We start from the raw sequence: 24,143 nt of genomic DNA on the forward strand, positions 1-24,143 counted from the left end.
TCATGGAATTTCTGCACATCTTCCACTTATTGGGCTCTGACTTTGCTTTCACCCGGATTTTCTCCTTTTACCCTTTTATTTTTCACTTATTTTGATGAAAGAGAATTTTTTCCGTACGTTATTGCTCCTAAGCTCGAATTGCGTAAAATGTTATAAGTTTCTAGAGCATTGGTTTTACAGGAACCTACGCAAACGGCGATTATATTTTTTACCAAATATTAAACTAGTAAACGATTTTTATGATTTTTTAGCCTACTAGAGATGATCATGAAAAAATCATTTAAAATTAGTATTTTCTCGAAAATATAATAGGCCTATAGTGAACACGATTTTATGGTTGGATAAAAGAGTTTTTGGTTTCAATTTTACCTAAAATAGAATATCCTATATATGTTTACTTATTTTGTGAAAGTACTTATATTTTTATGTCCAGTGACAGCTGGAAGCTATAAATAAAAATTAAATTAATTAACTTTTAAACTTGCAGTGGTTGTACTACTACTTCCCTATAGGGAAATTCGCTAAAAGGGTATAAACATAGGGTTTTAACTTGAACAATATATACCATTTTAAATTAAAAACCCCCGTTATGATTTTAAAAATATTGATAAACATGTGGGAAAATATACGGAAATTCGTACTATAACGGTATACACACTTTGAAGTGTATAATTTCTCATTGAGCCATTTACTTACCAGACTTTTGTTTACATCCCATAATTAATTTTCTAGCATCGGTGTCACTAATTTGCAGCAATATTTATTTGAATCACAGCCAGGGCAGGGGGAGGGCACCTGTAAACGATCACCTGTTTAATAGCACCGCGCCGTTTAATACAGACCGCAATCCCACTAATTACGTTATTAGCGACCCCCTGCATCCCTTCTCTTCAACTCCCCACCTTCCCCCATTTAAAGCCACTTTGTACATAGATCGCTCATAGCTGCGTTTAATGACCGAGAAATTCTCGGTTCTTTTCGTTGCCTACTTTTCTCTCTCCTTTGCACCTAATTCCTTCTTCCATTTCTGTTCTGCGTTTGTCCACCATCGTCTTATCGATTTGTAAAAAGTTTGCATAAATACTGAGTACTTGATGTGTGTGCACAACTTCGCAAGAGTAAATGGATTAATGCAGTTCAGTACTTTCTTATTTCATGGATATTCAATTACTCTTAAAACAATAGTGTTCAGCTGCTATTTCCATTACAACAATACAATATTTCTTCCACTTATATTAAATTAGTTATTTGCTTTTACTAGGTTCGATTTTCCCTAAATTTTACAATTACGTCGTTATGTGTAGTAATGTCGATTTACTCGTATGTAACGAGGGTATAATTAGTTTATAAGGGATAAGTGTGTGCTTCGGAGATATATCTGGAATTTGGTAATACAGTATCTGTTTGTCTAGTCTTTATAACTATTGGTAATATTATTTTTGTTTGCTTTACCAGTAAACTGGTTATTAAAATAATAATCTCTGTGGTGAAGGATTTAAATTTAAAATTGTATAATTTATCTACGTTAAAATGTACATACTATTAGATTCAATATTCATATTGGTTTGGATAAAAAGTATTTGTTTTTGTTCATGCCAAAAAATAACAACAAACATTTGTTCAATATAACGAATTTTAAACCTCCTATAATGAGTATTTTTGTATAAAACACTCAGCACACAAATGGAATGACGATAGAGTGATCTTGTTTTACGAACCATGCATGGGAATGGGAATGCCCCCGAGACGCAAACACATTGGTGTAAGCGGGAACCCATTACCAGTCCCTGGGAGATCCCATAAACCCAATTATGCGATTCAAAATGGGGTTTTGACCGTAATTCAGTCCAGACCAGTGATATCCCCGGGACCCTTCACGTCGGGATGTGAGGGGAACATTGTTGGGAAATTGGGTAGAAATATAAGTAATCATTAGATATACGTTGTGTATTTGGTGGATAACACATGGAAAATAACTCCAAAGAGATTTAGGGGATTGATTTACTTAAAATGTGTTGAATTTTAAGTGGTTAAAAGATTGGGAAATCATTAGAGCCTTCATAAATAACTAAGGGATTGTTCTACTTGATATGTGTTGTGTTTTGATGGATAGTGAAGTGGAAATCATTAAATAGCCTTCATAGATAATTTAAAGCTTGCTGCAGTTAAAATATGTCGTGTTTTGATGAATAGTGAAGTGAAAATCATTAAATAGCCTTCATATATAATTAAGGGCTTGCTCTACTTAAAATGTGTTGTGTTTTGATGGATAGTGAAGTGGAAATCATTAAACAGCCTTCATAGATAATTAAGGGCTTGCTCTACTTAAAATGTGTTGTGTTTTGATGAATAGTGAAGTGGAAATCATAAAATAGCCTTCATAGATAACCATTAGGCTTGCTGTACTTAATATGCCTTTTGTATTTGGTGGATTATAAATTTGAAAAATCATTATAATACATTCAGTACAGTACATTTATGTGCTTACGGTGCTTCAAACGCATTTTATATTAGTAGGGAAATCAATTCGGAAATAAGTTATAATCTTACAAGTGTAGACTTGTATTAGAATATAATGTGTATTTGTTCACAGTCCGGGTATTCGTAATACCAATTATAACAATACATTAAATGTAGATTCTTGTGTATTTCAAATAAATGATGTATTTATGGATACATTGCATGACGTCGATGATAAAGTCAGTGTCATTACGTCCAAAATATACTTCTTGAGGAAGGCCCTTCTCTTGTGTTTGGTCAAATGTTGCCACTAACACTTACCATAGCAAATGAGTCGTTGCAGCTTCATGTGCTTGAGTTGAAATCCCATGGCTGTTGGTGAATTATAGTCAATAAAATGTATATAAGTTCAGTTGTTTGTGGAACTGGCAACGTAACCTGATGAGTGGCGCGATCTTATAGTCTTGTTAGTGACTAAGGCCGACTTATTCCTTAGACACAGCTGTTAATTAATAGCCCATACAGCAAATGGCAACTAAGGGACCTACAGTTTATAGTGGAATCCGAACCACATTTTTGCCTTGGTATTAACGAATTGGTTTAATTATCAGGATAGTACTGCAGATAATCGAAGTACTCACTATTGCGGACGTAAATCCACACCAGGGAGTATCGTAACCACAGTGCGTGCCTATACATATCCAAAATTCGTAACCTCCTATAGTAGCTTATAGTAGCTGGATTGGACGTCGCCACCGTCCCAGTCTTATGATACCGTTATGATAGCATGAATTATACAATCCATTCGCTCTTTTTTCAATTGATGTAGAGTGAGTAATAAAAGCTTCATACTTTTTCAGTTGGCTTAGTGCTATAATTATCTAGGTGTATTTTAGTTTGACCTATTGCATTATTTTAATTATGATAAGGTCCTTCCAACAAAACTGATTAACCGATGTGTACTTTGGTCTATAACCTCCTGGATATTACCATTGACTATTGGATGTTACAATATCAATATTTACTCCGAAAAAAGCTGCAGAGGTTCTTTTTATAAACATCTGTTTTTGTTTTTAAATTTGTTCTATACAATTCTTAAGCTGGGGTTTCCTAGGCGCAGAGAGAGGAACGCGGAGAGCGGAATGCCATTAATCGTTTTTCCGCTCTCTGCGCTCCTCTTCCGCGTCTAGGTAAACCCGGCTTTATGGGGTGAAATCGACCTTTGAGAGTGCCTCGCTCCCTTAGGGGTAAGAATTTTTAAATTAGAAAGCCTTATTGCAAAACTACAAATTGAGACGAATTTGTTGACACTTCAAACGTTGAAATTGGTCCACAAATAAGGGCGGATCAGCGTTCACAAAAAATTGCTTCACGTATTATAGATATAGAATTGATATAGATAGATTTATAAAGGACTTAAATAATGACCAAGCTTTTTATTTAAACCCTCTATCGTTTAAAACTGTAGCTCAATCGTACAAGACTAAATTGATAGTCGAGCTTATTTTAAAAATTACCTTGCACCAAAACCCGTGGATCAAATATCTCTACGGAGAACACAGCAGGGTTGTGGTTGTATGTTTTGCTGGCCACATTATCATCGTATTGCGCTGCCTCGTCCGACGTGCCGTGTGTTTTTACTGCAAGGGCCTGGAGCCAGTAAAAACAATCGGTCGGGATATTTCCCGTCTTGCTGGTAAATGTTTTTGCAACTTGCTCACTGTTCGCTCCGTATAATCGGATTTTTGAAATATTTATGATAATGTTGTCAAAAAGAGACGGGGCATAATGGCCTTTTTTGAGGGTTGTTGTAATATAATTTAACAGTTAAATTAACGTGTTTGTTAAATGTATCAGATTAAAACGCCAGGTCTTTTTAAATAATTATTTTATTTAATTATTTTTGGTGCATGGGCCAGTTTTGTACTAAATAAATGTTGAAATACCTGAATTGCGTTTAGATGGTCATAGGTTAATTTTCCAGTTCATCACCCACAGTGCGTTTACACCGTTACTCGACGCGTCAGCAACCGGTATAAATATTAATTGGCCAAAGTATTGGTTAACAGACGTCATGTCCTTGTCTACGTGTACGTATATTGGGTGCCTGTGTTTTTGACGACTCGTCACAATTCAAATGATGAAGAGGATTATTTTCAGCCTAATATTCAAAATGAGACCCTGCGGTTAAGACTATTGTTTATCATACCCGGGATGATATAACAGTACTTTAAGTGGTAAATATTTGTGTCTTATACTGTTTAATTTAAAACCGTTTTAAGCTCAACGCTTTTGGAATTTCATGTTATTGTTTGAAAACTATATTTTGGTTTGAATCTTACGTTGTTGTCAAAGATATGCATTGTTGTTTTGTTTAAATGTTACGTTGTTGAAGCTTTGTTTTGAACTTTATGATCGTGTTCGAGTTTCACACATTTCTTTCACGTTTACGATTTCATGATTTACAGAAGGACAAATAAAATTTACAATGAGGAATTAATATTCGACCTACATCAAGTCAGGAATCACACCTGTTGTTGTAGCGCCAATTACATCACCAACACACACTAGCACGTCCTACGACACGCGTTGTGGGATTAAACATTGTACGGGAGTACTATGAGGGTGGTGTTTATTTGCACGTTTTTGTTTAATAATTTGGGTAATATTGGTAATGAAATAGGTGTTTGTGTAACTAGTGTCTTTACAACACGTTTTAGGTTAGGTTAGACCTTTGACTATTAATACAACTTGTGCAGTTCTGGATGTAAAGGGGTTATACAACGGTCGATAGGTCCACCCCTACTGTTATCAGCTGGAGACATTAGCAGGTGATAACAAGAGACGCCGCGTGGCGCTGATGGCACATATCGATCATGTGATCGCGCCAGGCTGTTGCTCCCCCCACCACCCCCTGTCCCCCACACTACATCTCAATATTTTTCTCGTGGTGAGAATCCTGTGTTTAGCAGAAACAAGGATAGTCTCGTGTAGTATATAATTGTGTGATTCAATGTATTTTTTATTGTTACTAAAATGAGTTTGCCAAAAGTAAATTGGTACAAAAGTAGAAAACTGATTATTTTGTTTTAATAGACGTAGTGATAGGTATGTTTTATCTCTATGAAACGCTGGATTCTATGGGTTGTCAGAAATATTTTTAGTCTAAAAGCCTATTAAATTAAGGTGAACAGAACCATACTTTAAGATCATTCTCCGTGCAATTCAATTTTGACATGATGGTTATAGTTGGCTAGAAAATAAAACGATTAACACATTTTTACTTTATACTTGGTACCTAGGACAGGACTCTTAGGGTATGACAACCTTTTGTGTAATGTAGAACTCTCATTTCAAATACAGTATATCCATATTTAATAGTTAATTAATTACTGCCGTCACTAAATAGATCCTTTTGATGAGCCAATGTAATAATTTGGCAAAATATAGGTAAAAACTTAGGCTTCAAACCGTGTTTGACACATTTTAAATGCCGAATAAACTGGCAAAACATCGAAAGACAATTCCCGCAAACACCAAACCAACATCACAATCGCGAGATAAGTGATTCTAATAGGATTGGGAGGTGAATCTGCGCCAATCAGAATAATTGAAAGCTTTTGCGAGTTTGACGACTGTTGTCTGTTTGGATTCTTCATCAATCGGTGTAAGTGAACAAGCGGCACTTTTTGACGTGCGATGCGATTAACAGCTGATTTGTAACAAGTTACCGGTTACCTCCCGCTATCTCCGCGTCCCGCCATCTCCGTGTACCGCTACCTCCGAATTTCAGAGTGACCCCTATAATCCTCGGTTACTTCCTGCGTTAAGACTTTCCGTCCAAACCTAACCTAACCTAACCTAACTTAACTTAACTTAACTTAACCTAACCTGACCTAACCTGACCTAACCTAACCTAACCTACGGGTTAAATTTTCATTAAATCTACCATCCTCGGGGCTTCGCAGCCGTGGATGCAATGACAGCTAACGCAGGCAGTGACGGGATTATAAGGGGCACTCAAGAATTCGGAGATGGCGGGACAGATTTGGGTTCGGAGATGGCGGAACGTGGAGATAGTGGGAGCACACGAATTAATTAATCTTTTATATTTTTGGAGAGGTAAAATAAAATAGTCTAAATTTGAATTCAAATAAATATAGTGTTAGGTTGTGTGAAATGTGTGAGAGATAAAGGAAACAAATATTTTTTTATGTCCCGCCTTCTCATCGTAGGACGCTAGGTTCTAGCCCGGAACTGTTTTACACATTACTTCAGGCTATTCCTAGAGGGTCGTGGCATTATCACATGAATGCAATCCATTGGTGATTAACGGAATTTGAATCCGGGACTTCGGGCTCCGAGGCCCCGCGGCTCTATCACAAGACCGGCTCGCTCCCCAATAAATAACCACTAGTTATAAGCTATACAACTAAAGCTTACAATGAAAAGTACGACAATCACACAAGGAAATTAACTTGAAGGAAAACATAATGTTCCTTAACATTGTATCTGCAAATCAGAAATTACCTACCCAGTTAGTTTCACTATGATATACATTTTTTTGTCGGTCAGCCTGGTATTAAAAACTAAAAATAAAAATAAAAATAACAACGACCTTCACAATAATAATTCTGCGTTTATAATACCTTATAATGTTTTTTGTAACGATTAACACATAAAAAAAACTAATTTAACTTCATCCGTGGAGACAAACACCCCTTTGAAGGGTTTTAATTTACATGTTGATTACGTTTTGATCAAAATGTCAACCTTCCTCGAAAACGGTCAAGATTTATGTCACCGAAAGGATCAAGTGGTCGAGAAATGATTACATTGCTATTGTTATTACATTATTTTATTTGGAATATTCGTCATGTTAATAAAATAAATACCTGAGTATATTTACACTTTGTCAATCAATTCTTGCTCGTATGAGATGAAGGGGTAACAAGAGTACACCTGTACACTCTTATGAGATGAGGGAGTAAAAAGAGTACACCTGTGCCACTCTTATAAGATGAGGGAGTAAAAAGAGTATACCTGTACTACTCTTATGAGATGAGGAAATAACAAGAGTTCACCTGTACCACTCTTATGAGATGAGGGAGTAACAAGATTTCACCTGTACCACTCTTATGAGATGAGGAAGTAACAAGAGCACACCTGTACCACTCTTAAGAGATAAGGGAGTAACAAAAGTTCACATGTACCACTCTTATGAGATGAGGGAGTAACAAGAGTACACCTGTACCACTCTTATGAGAAGAGGGAGTAACAAGAGTACACCTGTACCACTCTTATGAGACGAGGCAGTAACAAGAGTTAACCTGTACCACTCTTAAGAGATGAGGGAGTAACAAGAGTTCACCAGTACCACTCTTATGAGATGAGGGAGTAACAAAAGTTCACATGTACCGCTCTTATGAGATGAGGGAGTAACAAGAGTACACCTGTATCAGTCTTATGAGATGAGGGGGTAACAAGAGTACATCTGTACCACTCTTATGGGATGAGGGAGTAACAAGATTTTACCTTTACCACTCTTATGAGATGAGGGAGTAACAATAGTACACCTGTACCACTCTTATAAGATGAGGGAGTAACAAGAGTACACCTGTACCACTCTTATGAGATGAGGGAGTAACAATGGTACACCTGTATCAGTCTTATGAGATGAGGGAGTACAAGAGTACACCTGTACCACTCTTATGAGATGAGGGAGTAACAAGGGTACACCTGTACCACTCTTATAAGATGAGGGAGTAACAAGAGTACACCTGTACCACTCTTATGAGATGAGGGAGTAACAAGAGTACACCTGTACCACTCTTATGAGATGAGGGAGTAACAAGAGTACACCTGTACCACTCTTATGAGATGAGGGAGTAACAAGAGTACACCTGTACCACTCTCATGAGATAAGGGAGTACCAAGAGTACACCTGTACCACTCTTATGAGATGAGGGAATAACAAGAGTACATCTGTACCACTCTTATGAGATGAGGAAATAACAAGAGTACACCTGTACCACTCTTATGAGATGAGGGAGTAACAAGGGTACACCTGTACCACTCTTATGAGATGAGGGAATAACAAGAGTACACCTGTACCACTCTTATGGGATGAGGGAGTAACAAGGGTACACCTGTACCACTCTTATGAGATGAGGGAGTCACAAGGGTACACCTGTACCACTCTTATGAGATGAGGGAATAACAAGAGTACACCTGTACCACTCTTATGAGATGAGGGAGTAACAAGAGTACACCTGTACCACTCTTATGAGATGAGGGAGTACCAAGGGTACACCTGTACCACTCTTATGAGATGAGGGAATAACAAGAGTACACCTGTACCACTCTTATGAGATGAGGGAGTAACAAGAGTACACCTGTGCCACTCTTATGAGATGAGGGAGTAACAAGAGTATACCTGTACCACTCTTATGAGATGAGGGAGTACCAAGGGTACACCTGTACCACTCTTATGAGATGAGGGAATAACAAGAGTACACCTGTACCACTCTTATGAGATGAGGGAGTAACAAGAGTACACCTGTGCCACTCTTATGAGATGAGGGAGTAACAAGAGTACACCTGTACTACTCTTATGAGATGAGGGAGTAACAAGAGTACACCTGTACCACTCTTATGAGATGAGGGAGTAACAAGAGTACACCTGTACCACTCTTATGAGAAGAGGGAGTAACAAGAGTACACCTGTACCACTCTTATGAGACGAGGCAGTAACAAGAGTTAACCTGTACCACTCTTAAGAGATGAGGGAGTAACAAGAGTTCACCAGTACCACTCTTATGAGATGAGGGAGTAACAAAAGTTCACATGTACCGCTCTTATGAGATGAGGGAGTAACAAGAGTACACCTGTATCAGTCTTATGAGATGAGGGGGTAACAAGAGTACATCTGTACCACTCTTATGGGATGAGGGAGTAACAAGAGTTTACCTTTACCACTCTTATGAGATGAGGGAGTAACAATAGTACTCCTGTACCACTCTTATAAGATGAGGGAGTAACAAGAGTACACCTGTACCACTCTTATGAGATGAGGGAGTAACAATGGTACACCTGTATCAGTCTTATGAGATGAGGGGGTACAAGAGTACACCTGTACCACTCTTATGAGATGAGGGAGTAACAAGGGTACACCTGTACCACTCTTATAAGATGAGGGAGTAACAAGAGTACACCTGTACCACTCTTATGAGATGAGGGAGTAACAAGAGTACACCTGTACCACTCTTATGAGATGAGGGAGTAACAAGAGTACACCTGTACCACTCTTATGAGATGAGGGAGTAACAAGAGTACACCTGTACCACTCTTATGAGATGAGGGAGTAACAAGAGTACACCTGTACCACTCTTATGAGAAGAGGGAGTAACAAGAGTACACCTATACCACTCTTATGAGACGAGGCAGTAACAAGAGTTAACCTGTACCACTCTTAAGAGATGAGGGAGTAACAAGAGTACATCTGTACCACTCTTATGGGATGAGGGAGTAACAAGAGTTTACCTTTACCACTCTTATGAGATGAGGGAGTAACAAGGGTACACCTGTACCACTCTTATGAGATGAGGGAATAACAAGAGTACATCTGTACCACTCTTATGAGATGAGGAAATAACAAGAGTACACCTGTACCACTCTTATGAGATGAGGGAGTAACAAGGGTACACCTGTACCACTCTTATGAGATGAGGGAATAACAAGAGTACACCTGTACCACTCTTATGGGATGAGGGAGTAACAAGGGTACACCTGTACCACTCTTATGAGATGAGGGAGTAACAAGGGTACACCTGTACCACTCTTATGAGATGAGGGAATAACAAGAGTACACCTGTACCACTCTTATGAGATGAGGGAATAACAAGAGTACACCTGTACCACTCTTATGAGATGAGGGAGTAACAAGAGTACACCTGTGCCACTCTTATGAGATGAGGGAGTAACAAGAGTACACCTGTACCACTCTTATGAGATGAGGGAGTACCAAGGGTACACCTGTACCACTCTTATGAGATGAGGGAATAACAAGAGTACACCTGTACCACTCTTATGAGATGAGGGAGTAACAAGAGTACACCTGTGCCACTCTTATGAGATGAGGGAGTAACAAGAGTACACCTGTACTACTCTTATGAGATGAGGGAGTAACAAGAGTACACCTGTACCACTCTTATGAGATGAGGGAGTAACAAGAGTACACCTGTGCCACTCTTATGTTGAGATCAGCTGTTTCTTTAGTCAGGACCAGGCTCAGCATACTTTTATGTAAGAGATTTTGGCGGTCATTTCCCACAACTACTTCTAGAGTGGTGGAAAATGTCTGCAACAATCTCTTAAGCCCGCCATAATCAAATACCCCCACCGAATCAAACCTGCAGACTAAACGAATTTTCCGTCTAGATTACTAAAATATTCCCTTAAAATTGTCAGATTTATTTCCTCTTTAAATAACATAAATTGAGCGGAGTCAGCGAAGCTCTTACTCCTGCGTTTGTTTTACAAACACTCCTCCTGAACGGCTGAAGTGATCAGCACGAAACTTAGCACAACCATACTGTAGTAACCAACTATGGTATAAGTGTGAATCGGTATTAACCGGACAACAGGGCTCTTCCATTGACTTTGCATACTGCAAGTGGACATCCCTTTTGCGTATAACAGATGTAGCATCACTAACTTTGGGTTCTGCAAGTAGACGACCCAATATTTATGTGATCCATATGTATCATTGACATAAGATTCTGCAAGTAGACATTCAATTTATGTTAACCAAATGGATCATTGACTTTGCATACTGCAAGTAGACATCCCTTTTGCGTATAACAGATGTAGCATCACTGACTTTGGGTTCTGCAAGTAGACGTCCCATTATTTATCTGAACCATATGTACCATTGACTTTGGATTCAGCAAGACGACATCTCATTTACGTGAACAAGATTTAGCATTGACTTTGGATACAAGAGTACAATGAAGTAAGTAGATCCCATATTTACTGTACGTATAACAGATGTACCATTGACTTCAGAAAACTTACAAAGTACAAAGTACAAAGTAAATGAACTCGAAATAAAATATCCTCGGTAAAAGTACACCTCCATTCTGTAAAATATTACTGTATGTCATAAGATAATCTAGGGATTTGCGTAATATTTTAATCCATAATTTTGTCCCATAAAAAATCAAATTTACGATTTCTATTTTAACAAGTTCTATCGCCAAAACGACATAACTTTAATCGTTACTATTCTTTTGAAATCCCCTAAGGTGGCGGGCTTGTACAATTTTTCACCGCGAGCCGTGTAGCAGTGCATCTAAAATCGTTACAGCCCCCTCTCCTCACCCCTCCATACCATGATATCGACGACTGCCTAACTGCTGTACTCTGTAGTCTGTACGGTTCACTTACAGTACCTAAACACCACAATCTCAATGTTGCATGTTCATAGCTAAATCGACCATTTCGATGTTTAATTTAGATTGCAGTGGTCATCATGTTTTAAATTTATTCCACGCTTCTAATTAGTTTTCAAAAAGTGTATTTGAGTCCGTACTCCGTAGGCCCGATAACTCTCACAATCATTCTACGTTGTGGATCTAGTTTTGATCAAACTTGTGAACAAATTTGTTTATATAGGATCGTGAACTAGTTCTTTATTATGAAAATAGGGTTTTTTTACACATTCGGTGAATATAGAAGCGGGGTCATTTACGAAACTCTTTTTTAACTTTGGTCAAAAAACTTACTGAAATAATTGAAATAGGCATAGAGAGCTTTCAAGTATTGTGTTTCTCGCTGCAGAAATCCTATATAATCGTTGAGCCAATACTTATATCGTATTTGAACCTAAGAAACGTTATTTTACTTATTATGGACCAACTCAAATCAAAATATAAGTTTTCATCTCATGGTCACACGGAGAACAATATAATTACATTCGATTACACGTGAGGGAGTGCAAGTAGTGAACTGTGCATTAAATTCATCAGTTGAAGTGCGGTAAACATAACCGCGTACGAGCTTAATTCAATTAGAAAGAAACTGGGTCAGAAGAAACTTGGCGATTTCTCAAAACATCCGGATAAACTTTTCCCCTCTGGGGGTGGGGAGATACAGGTTATTTAACCGACTTTGACTGACAGGGCGGAGGGCGCACACCCTTAGTTGCCTCTGGAGGTTATCGTTGTCACTGATAATGTTACTCGTTTGATGTTGTAATCTAAACATATGGATTTGCTTAACCGGTAATGCTGTTAGGTTATTGCATACGGTTAGTGTACCTTCTATTTCTACCACTTGTAACAATAACAGATGCATTTTATTTTTATTTTTGCGTGTTATATCAAAGCTCATGGAATTATTCACGTTTTTGTAAGAGTACACGGTCCAACACTGGTCTTTCTTTCTAACATCGACTTGTCTGTCAGGTAATATTGAAAATAAATAGCAAATGGGGCCAGAACCAATCCCTCTCAGGGATATTTTGTTCTTTTTAACTACACAGATTTACTGTTTGTACCATTTAGACTTTTTGTATTTTATTAAATCAAAACTTTATCATGAGTATTTTATGAGCAGTCCAAAATTCACCCGTGAAAAGTTATATCTGCCTTTTATTCCACAACTATCTCAACCGTATTCAGGGATATTAACTGGTAAATGCTTAACAACCGAAAAATGGTGTAAGCTCAATCCCATGTAAACAAATTGTAAGCGGGTCTTTCAAAGTTTTCAATTGGCGTGTTATCCAAAACATCAACATGGCAATTCGTAACATTTTATTTAACTGCTATTTAACAATTTTCCAAATTATCCAGGCCTAACGTCTGCCGTCTGCCACATGCTACAAGTGTCCGCGCCACTACGCGTCACGCCGCGTCGCCGCTACCCGCGGTGGTGTACGAGGTCCGCCGCGCGACGCGCCTCTAGCAGTATTGATGTCGTCGGCGCGGTTCGATGTCCTAGCGGCGTCTCGGCGCACGCCCGTCGTCGCCTAGCAACCGTCGCCATGGTTACCACGCGCTTCTCAGCTGATTCTACTTGCACTTTACTTACATGTGATTTACCAGGCCTGATCGAACCCCGCGTTAATCGACCCCCCTGGCGACCTTGTTAAGTTCCCTCCGCCAGCCTCTTCGGGTTGTAACTAGGATTGTGTATATGTGTACGGCCGTGTAGGGTTTGGAGAACTTTCTGTGTATGAATCCAGCGGTTTGCACTTTGGGAAAGTTTAGAGAAATCGCCAAACCAAAATTGAAATTTCCAAAGCTTTATGGCCGATTAATTTGTTTTAATCAAGTTTTTGTCACTTTTTTTCTATTTCAAATTATTTTTATGTAACGTTTGCAGATTTATCAACTCTATCTTCTCGCCCCCAATCATAATTAACACAATTTAATAAGTTTTCTCTACAATTGCTGACAATATGTGCTTACAAAATGTATTAAGTATGTTTATAAAAATATACTACAAATCAGGAACAACCTTTTTTATGCTTTTTTGCGCATTTAACTACTACCTATTGATGATTGGGTTATAAATGGTCCTGACTAAAGAATAAAGAAACATCTGATCTTAGTTAGTAACAAAGCTACAAAGATAATCTCAATCTATTCTGCACTCATCGTAGCCTATATCCAGCTTAAGACGTCCATCTAGGCTGTCTCAAAAGTAATTATAATAATAAATCATTACATGTCAAAACGTCCTCAATGCTTTTACAGCACTTAATGAATTTTTGTGTATATACTATATTAACTTACAACCTATATAAAATTTTGAAAGAAAAACGAAATATTGATAGAAAACAGTGTAGTGCAGGGATGCAGTAGCATGTTCTCGTTCGAAAGGTGGTTAGAAGTTGGCCGAGCGGACGCACCCTGGCCTTTGCTCCTTCCTAGCCCTTTATTGATCACTTCCTTGCCTACACTTACCTCGACTTGGGCTTCTCTCGTTATAGGACATCTTTGTGTGTGGTCCTGTGTAGCTTACCAACTATCGAGTTTGAAAGTTCATGAAAAGTGAGTCACTATTCGACTTAAAGTTAAGGGAGGATAATGGGAGGATGATACGATGTGTTGTAGTTTGCTTTCCATTGACCAATTCGCTTTTTTTTAGATTATATTTTTATATTCAGGATTGCATTGTTCTATATCTATCGTTTCAAACTGCAACCTATGGTATAATACTGTATCATATTAAATTTTATCGTATTCTTTAGTATCGTAAAGTATTGTATCGATTATGGTTTGTAATTGATGTAAGAACGGATGATAGTTTAATAGATGGACTGTTGGTAAAAAAAGTAAAGGATTTTCAAATGTCCACTGTACATTGACTTAATAGCGTATTTCTGTGTTACAATTAATTGTATCAATTCAACTCATGTTCCACCAAACAAGCTAGAATAAGGACAATAATTTAATGAAACGTAGAGGCCCTATTGCAGGCAATGGCTGGGTAGATGAGTGTAGCGCTCGTCCTGTAATCAAGAAGGCACTGTTTTGATCATGACAAAATCAGTAGCTTTTTCATGTAAAAAACTGGGTCCAGCTGTCCTAGGTCAGTGGGCTTTTGATAACTTCCCTGGCTATGGAAACAGCTGATCTTAGTCAATGACAAAGCTTCTCAAGTCTTCTAAGCCCATTCAAAACTTACCCTGCATTCATGTTTGGCATTAACTACTCACACAAAGAATGTTGCTGTCATAATTCAGTGATTCTCGAATGTTCTCACAAGGAGATGCACCTTGTTGACTACACGGCGGAACCCACAACTGCGTGCCACTGAGTCTCAACTTTTGACCGAGTTGTCGGAAACTTTGAGAGGGGAATTAAACTTGGTCAGGAGAAATATAAGAAGGGTGCATCACCTCGAGTATTTGGGATGTTGCTTTGAAGGGAGTGTTTCAAACTCAATGTTTACTTTCGGCATTACGGTCCCTGGTAGATTTGTAACACGGTTTGTTGGGATGTCAAATTTTTCTATAATTCCCGGCTTTCGTCCTGAAATATCAAATACGCTTACAATAAACCTACTTACAATATGCCTACTGTACTTCGCTCACGATGTGGCATTGAAGGTTTCATATAGCAATAATTGGATTCAACTCGTCATTTCATTTTCAGACATTAAGCGCGTAAATGACAAGTTTAGTGTATCTGGTGTAAATCGATCGTCAATTCCCACAGTATCCGTTCCGTTAAACGTGTTTTACATACATGAGTTCTTTTTACACGTGTTTACCTCGCTATTGTGTACCTAGTATAATTTCTCGGTTTTGTACACTATACCTAAATTTCATTATATATTGTGGTTGATTATTTCAAAATAAATTCTGACCCCAGATAATTATGTAAAACGTGTGTTTTACTTGGATGCACTTTTGAAAAACTAAAACGTGACTGCAATAGCAGAAGATTTACTACAAGAGATATTTGTTCTTGTACAGCCATCAATTTAATGCTGGTAAACGTCGCTAGTAGCTAGTTACAATTCGTGGATTGCCATAAGAAAGTACAGGCCCTCCTGAATTAGCTTAATAGACTGCATATATTTTAAAATGTACTATCTTGATTTTAGGGAAATATCTATACTTTTCTGCTATCATATTTACACATAAACTTGTTCATGAGTGTTGGATTGAAATTTCCGTCGTATTTATTAAATGACAAGACCAAATACAAAATTTGAAATTAGCATTATAACCTTACATAAACTGTGTAAAGTTGACCCCATTGTTTATCTTTTTCAATGAATACATGATGTTGGTTGACGGCTTTCATTTACAGGCGGGTGTTGTAATGCATGTAGGTGTATTGATAAAACTCAACCAAGGCTGTGTACGGTTGTCAGTAACCGACAACGGTAATGTTAATACTGTCAACAGAGGCATTGACACCCGGCGGTGCCACCCTGGCGGCGCGAAAATATCGTGCAGCCGCTGCGAACCATGGTAAACACTGTACATACAAGTAGGGCATACGAGGGATTTAAGTGTGTTTCCCTAAGTAAATCCCGCTGACACTTTTAGGTTTGAAAAAGAAAAAAATCTAGAATTATGTAAAAGAGTTATAACGAAACATTTGATCGTTTTAAGTATACTCGTAAAATGCTACTGGTTTCAGATTCAATTGTTTATAAATGAAATGGACCCTTAGAGCGTCATGCAATAATTACGTCTTTTTGTCCTGTTTTCACGTTAAACGCAATGGGCATATTCAGGAAATAGTGGGGTACTGAAGCTTACATTACTTTAATCGGCGAATAACTTGTTAGACAGAAATGAGGGATTTTATTGTTAATGTTCCGGAAAATAAAAGTTCGAAATACAGAAACAGGAGAAGATTGAATCAAGTTCTGGTACAATATGTTTTCTGTTTTAAAACTAATCAATATATTTTAAAAGATATGGCAAAACTATAATTATAATAGCATATGCCTATAACAAATTTATGGATAATTTTGTTGGTTTGGGTAGGCCTATATCCTAGAGTCATTAACTTCACGATGGTCAAAGCACGTACACAGAACACACAGAACAGTAACAGAACTGATAGGTTATCTAAAGCATGTTAGAAAATTACACTTTTATTAATTTCTTACTAGATACCGGTTCGCAAGTTGTAATAATTGTACTTTCCCAAGGAACGCAACGTAGTACTGTAGTATCAGTATTGTACGGTTGGCAAGGTTGCATCGACAAGTCGCAGTGCGCCTGCGTCACATAATCAGCGCCCCTTACACCGCTGCATATGCAATACACGCAGTGCACGGCTGTGCCTACATTGACTGTGGTGCGCCTTGGGGGTTTACTGTACTTTGAAAGTTGAGTCGTAGACAATGTACAAGTGTTTGAGCAATCTGAAGTTGAGTAAGTAAATGGAATTGGGTTTATATGTAAGTGTATGAATTTTTGAGTGTTGTTTGGTACGGATTTAAATTTTAAATTCAAGTTGTGTGAGTGAATACATTTTTACAAAAGTTTATTGTGTGAGATTTTTAGACGAAAAGCTAAAATTTTCGTTGAATTAACTTAGTGAAGGTATTTTTTTTGTAGTAAAAAGTAACTGTAGGATGAGTTTAGTGTGATTTTTTAGGATTAGTTTAATTTAAAATTTAAAGTTGTGTCTAATTAAATGGGGTGCCAGCAAAAATAATAAGAATGTATGAGTTTTGCTTGTCATTTTTGGTAAAAATAAAAATTTCTCTGAATAAATTCATTTGTTAGTAATTTATTATCAACGTCAATAACTGCTCACACATACCACCTGATACACAGATTATAATTATTGTCAGTGATAGGCTAATATCGTTTGTGTAAAACTTAATAGTTTTTTTTTTTATAAACGTAAGCGATCCCCATTTTTTGAGAGTGAAATTTTTAGCACAAGATAATGTAGTGGCTTGGATCAACGTTGTTAAAAACATTGTTCACAACAATGAAGCAGTTTTGTGTATGAATAGGCCTACGGTACTGGCAATCCTCAGCACATGATATTCAATGGTTTGGATGATATGTTTATGCTGTAGGAGTCAGTTTTGTGTATGAATAGGCCTACGGTACTGGCAATCTTCAGCACATGATATTCAATGGTTTGGATGATATGTTTATGCTGTAGGAGTCAGTTTTGTTTACAAGGATGAGTTCAAACAGGTACCATGTGTTGACTGCTGTCCATTATCAGGAAATTCTGCCATCTCGGATTATATCAATCTCCAAATTATTAGAAGAATTTGAGATGACAAGACAGTGATGTTAAAAGTATACCATGGTTATTTCTTATCAGTTATGTCTTACAGCTTGTTGTGCTGGGCAAATTCACCTTCTAGCAAACATATCTTTAAACAACAAAAAAGGCCATCAGAGTCATTGCCGGCATCAGCTCAAGAAAATCATGTAGATCCAGTTTTAAAATTTTCAAACTTTAGATCCTTCCTGCTCTTTATATTTTACACTTGGTACTTTTCATTAAATTCATTTATTTATTTGAAAACTGTAAAAAAAAACTCATAATCTCGAAACTATAAGATAGTTGAAAATGAAATGAAACTATAACTATAAGTACTAGTGCCCCTGTTGCTCGAATTCGAGCAATTGCTAACTATTACAGACGTTATTTTAAAACGAATAACAGTCATAACTTCTGATGACTTTAAAAGATTCGACTCAAAGATTTTGGAAATACTCATGATGTGCATAACAGATCGATATAATCATAATTTCTTGCAAATATCTTATCATTTTTCAAAAGCTGATCTTGTTTGTTAGTGTTTTCTACAAATAGCCTTACTCATAGCCGCATTAGGTTGTTCATAATAACGATTATAAATTCTTAAAAAAAAACATTATTTCTATTTCTTCTCCTTGGCGGTGTTCTATGACTTTCCTACGTTTCCATAGTTATTTTCAAATCGGCTCTTTCAATGATTACTAAGAAATGCAGCACCGTGTTAATTCAGTTTTCTTTTTAGTATATCAATTTATCCAGGCTCTCTCACTTTTTTCCATTGTGATATTTATGTCAACCCAAATTCAAATAGTAAACATTTCATTTCAACCAAGTCAGTAAATATTTGTAGCAAACTGTTAAAATTAGCAAACTTATTGACTGTTTACAATTAACATATGTTCTTCTTCTCACTTTAAATTTCTGACAAAAGCTGGAGTTTCATAACAATTTTTGTTTCCCATGTTAATCTTATGGAGGAATACGAAACTTTAAAGGGCCCCAGGGCCTCACTCTCTAATTATTTCCCTAAAAAGAAAGTTTCCTGCACAACTTCACGTTACGCTCTTTCCAATGAGACCAAAAACATGTCAATCGGTTCAGTAGTTTTGGAGGAGTAATTGTCACAAAAAACCTGCTTGCGTATTAAATAAATACGAGTAATGTCCAGTGGTTGAAACTCGACCAAAAATATGTAATGTACTCACTTATGTTAATGTTTCACCCCACACTGTTAATAAAACATGTGATTGGAGTTTCTTCCATTTGTTTTGATTTTCTGTTTATATTTCGTTGTTATTTCGTCACCAGCATGGCAACGCATAAGATCCATGTTAATTTTTTCAAATCTTTAAACTCATTTTTTGTGCTTATCTTTGAGCCTATTTAAGAGTGAAAATTTAAAAACGTACGTTTTCAGGAAAAGCACTTTGCAAATTTTTTCCCCCTTTTCTCTAAACTTTTATTATTATTTTTATTTCATTAACATTTTAAGTTTCATAAAATGTCCATGGTAACGCAATATCTTTGGTAGTTTTCTTTTTAAAGAGCATCTTTAGTAGAAAAACACAAAATCCTGTCACGACCATAACGGACGTTTAAATGAATATTAAAAATAGTAAATATTATTTTTATAACTATGTTTTGCTATAAACTAATTTACTTTTATGACCATTATACAATAAAAAGGTCACTGAGCTTTTGGTATATTTGGTCTTTCTATAAAAATAAAAAAACTCAAAAAATTGTAAAAAAGTCAATAAAATCTTTTTAAGTTTGTACAACTCCGAAAAAACTTTCCTGAGACCAGAAAAATCTTTATGTTTGTATAGAGGTGTGCTTCTTTTGTGTATAAAACATTGAAATATGACGATATTTTAATTTTTGAAATTTTTATGATAGGAATCATAAACGTGATGGTCAGGGACAAGCGGTACGGTCGTGAATTGTCTGGAATAATCTAAATCTTTCCAAACAATCCTTCAATTATACTGTTAGTTGTAATAAAACTATGTGTTTCAATTGAACTAAACTGTTCAATTTACAATTATATTAAAGTTATTGTCACGACCAAACACACTATAATCCATAAGGCTGGATTGGTCGTGAAAAAAACCGCGATGGTCGTGAAACTTTGGTCGTGAAATTACGTGTTATTTGGCTCTGTTCTGGCGGTAGCCCTGCACCTCATGTTCGAGGATACAAAGTGGACTTCTAGGTTGATCTAGCAATTGAAATATCTTATAAACAAAAATTAACACCATGTCTACTTCATCGAATGACTACGTACGGTCATGGACACACCAAAATTACAAAAAACACAATCTTTCCTTTATTAATCTTGTAATTCCTCCTTTCAACTCGAAACGACTGGCACTACAATCCTGACATACACCCCGAACTAGTCTTTAAAACCAACTGACTCCATCGACGCCAGGCTTGCCACCGTCGTGCTCCAAAGTTAAAAATTTTTCCCAAATGGTCCTGACGCCAAATTGAGGGACAGACTTATTTTGTCATGGTAGTGAGTTTGCAATGACAATAAAATTATAATATGCTCCTTTTTTGTAAGTTTAATAACCATTGATGACATAAAAATATGACTTTATATATTTCGGCATGAATAATTAGTCTAAAAACAGCGTGAAAGTTGGAAAATGTACCCTAGGGACACGTCATGGTCGTGAATTTCGAGACTTTAAAAATACGAAAAAAATACCTAGAACCTATTTAAAACTAAATAAATGTGTGTAACATGTTGCCCCCGTCCCAAAAAATATTAAAACACATAATAATAAACTACAAATCCAGTATCTACGAAGTAAAAGGCCAGGGACATGAAAACGTACGTTTTTAAATTTTCACTCTTAAATTTATAAAGGGATTCTGCACACCTACAGGAAAATAGCTTTCTAACGGTATGCGTAGATTTTCCCTACGATGCACACGAGCTGAGAAAAAATTTTTTAAAGAAACATGCTTGCCTATTAATATATAGATAGATATTATATAATAGACTAGCTGACCCGACAGACGTCGTCCTGTCCTAATGTGGTTTTATGTCAAATGCTCGTTCATTTTTAAGATGAGCTCGTTCGCATGGTTCAGTCACCTCCTGGTTGAAGTTCGTTCGCTATGCTCACTCACCTTTAGGTTGGGAGCTCGTTCGCTGCGCTCACTTGCCTTCAGGTTAGCTCGTTCGCTACGGTAACTTTCCTCCAGGTTGAAGTTCGTTCGCTACGCTCACTCACCTTTTGGTTGCATATTAGCTGTTTTCTTAATTTAAAAAAATAATAGTGCTGCACCCTGTTGGTAAACATATTAACTTTTTAATGCTTTTGAACATCACAGAATCAAATTGTTTATTTGAACCAGCTGTTAAGATTCTTTAATTCCATTTAATTATGAGTACTCATAAGGTTAACATGGGAAACTGCAGAGCCACTGGGGCGGAGCCCTTTTGACGGATCTGCACCAAACTTCACACAAACCATCCTTGAGTAATGCTTAATAATGCCTGAAAGTTTCATTACAATCTGTCTAGCGGTTTCGGAGTCCATAAAGGACAAACATACATTGAATTATATATATACAGGGTGTTTTTTTAAAAACTTGCATCTTTATTTATGTAAAAACCGCAATAGATAGAAATATGCAGTTTGCGGGAATCATCTATTGACGTAGGGGGACCAATTGTTTTGAATTCAACGTTACATTCACATTCCCCCCCTTTACCCCCCTGCCCCCAACTTAATTTTTTTAAATAGCAAGGTACCCCTTGTGACATATCAAATAAAAGAGCATGAAAAAAGAAAATGTTCGATGAAAAAAAATTGAAAATCGGTTCATAAATTTGTGAGATATTCCCCCCCTCGACCCCCCTGAACTTAATTTTTTTTAATAGCAAAGTACCCCTTGTGACATATCAAATGAAAGAGCATGAAAAAAGAAAAATTTTGGCGAAATTTATTTTTCATTTGATATGTCACAAGGGCGGGTACCTTGCTATTAAAAAACAAGTTATGGGTAGGGGAAAAGGGGGGTGATTATCTCACAAATTCATGAGCCGATTTTAATTTTTTTTTTACCAAATATTTTCTTTTTTCATGCTCTTTCATATGATATGTCACAAGGGGTACTTTGCTATTAAAAAAAATTAAGTTCCGGGGGGGTGAGGGGGGGAATATCTCACAAATTTATTAACCGATTTTCAATTTTTTTTCATCAAACATTTTCTTTTTTTATGCTCTTTTATTTGATATGTCACAAGGGGTACCTTGCTATTTAAAAAAATTAAGTTGGGGGCAGGGGGGGAAAGGGGGGGAATGTGAATGTAACGTTGAATTCAAAACAATTGGTCCCCCTACGTCAATAGATGATTCCCGCAAACTGCATATTTCTATCTATTGCGGTTTTTACATAAATAAAGATGCAAGTTTTTAAAAAAACACCCTGTATATATATAGATAGATTAAAGAATTGTGCCAGCTGTTTCAACTACACAATTTGTTTCTATGATATTCAATAGAATTAAAAGGTTATAAGTTTTACCAACAGGGTGCAGCACTATTAATTCTTTTTTAAATTTATGACAAGAGCTAATTTGTACCAAATAGCAACAAAAAGCTGTGAGAACTTTACTTTCTCCTATTAATTAAGTGAAGTGGTAGAACATTATGGCTATGGTAGCTATAGTATATACCGTAAATTATAGTAAATTAAATCTTCTAGCAAACGCAAAGCACGAGTACAACTGCAATAAGCATTTTATACTTATACGCCAACCCCGTACGAAGGACAGGTACTCGGCTAGTTTTTAATATTTATTACGGGGAAACTATTAATAATGCATGATTTGTACTGACACGTGACATATTCATTGCTGATCTTCAGCCTCTGTATGGTGAATTTTTGTGATGAATAAATTGAATAGAATTGAATAATAACTGTACATACTTGAATAGTTATCCAATCCACATAACTAGAGTATTTAAAATAATAAGTAGACTGACCATCAGGTGTGACCACTAACCAGTGTGATGACGAGTTATGATCTGTCGTAGCTCAATTCAACTATGTCCATTTCCGTTCTTAAACTGGTGATATTCAACGGTGGTAATCTGTTAATGTAGAGTTATCAATTTTGTTGTCAGCGCTGCATAAAAAAAAACACATTAAAAACTACTGGGTAACCAAAATAACAATCCCTCTAATAGCAGCTTATGATCCCTTCTTCTCCAAAGCCTATCGTAAAGATTATAAAAGCTATAACTGTAAACAATACCTGGCAGTTTCTCACACAACTACTGACTTGACTTTATATATTTCATGTTTTGTTTGTTTGTTGCAGTTGTTACCACAACAGTCCCACGTCACAGAAGACTCTAAAGCCATGTTGCACGAGCAAGTAGATAGAGAACATCAACATACCATGCTGCAGAGTTACCCAGACTATGTGGATCTTCCCTACAATGTTCCGTCCACTGACTACTCCTTGGACAACCACAACTGGTACCCCGCCACTTACACCCAGGTGAGTAGACAAAACCATACAAACAACATTGGGTGTGTTGGTAGCCAAGTGGAGGGTCTCCTTAGAAAAAGACTTTAGAAAAAGAGGAACAGGTTTGATTCCCGGCATTTACAGAGTAATTTTTATGAGTTTGGATTGCTTTTTTTATAAGTGTATGTTATTCCTTCATTTAAAACTCCACTGGTGTTGACTAAAAAAGGAATTGTATTCAAGTAAAAGCAATATAATTCAAAGATATAAATCGGAGACCACCAATACCATGGAAGCCCTTAACTATAACTACAGTATATGCAAACCAACTAGTTCTACGGGCAACACTAGTGAATTATGTTCTCTGGGGCCCATTGCAAACATACAGAGTGGGCTCCTTACTACCAAAAAGG

The 24,143-nt window shown here is 36.8% G+C and overlaps 1 protein-coding gene across 1 annotated transcript in view; it reads left to right on the forward strand.

Annotated features, from left to right (window-relative positions):
- Nucleotides 1-24,143, forward strand: part of LOC128985068 (uncharacterized) — a 164,277-nt gene that overhangs the window by 132,229 nt on the left and 7,905 nt on the right. Inside the window, exon 10 of the mRNA XM_054404441.1 lies at nt 23,578-23,760. Within this exon, the coding sequence (XP_054260416.1) occupies nt 23,578-23,760 (183 nt within the window). The remainder of the gene's footprint in view (nt 1-23,577; nt 23,761-24,143) is intronic.

This window comes from Macrosteles quadrilineatus, unplaced genomic scaffold, assembly GCF_028750875.1.
Source record: "Macrosteles quadrilineatus isolate MER2022 unplaced genomic scaffold, UCM_ALF_1.0 Scaffold_2__2_contigs__length_208266976, whole genome shotgun sequence".
In the NCBI taxonomy this organism is placed as follows: Eukaryota; Metazoa; Arthropoda; class Insecta; order Hemiptera; family Cicadellidae; genus Macrosteles; species Macrosteles quadrilineatus.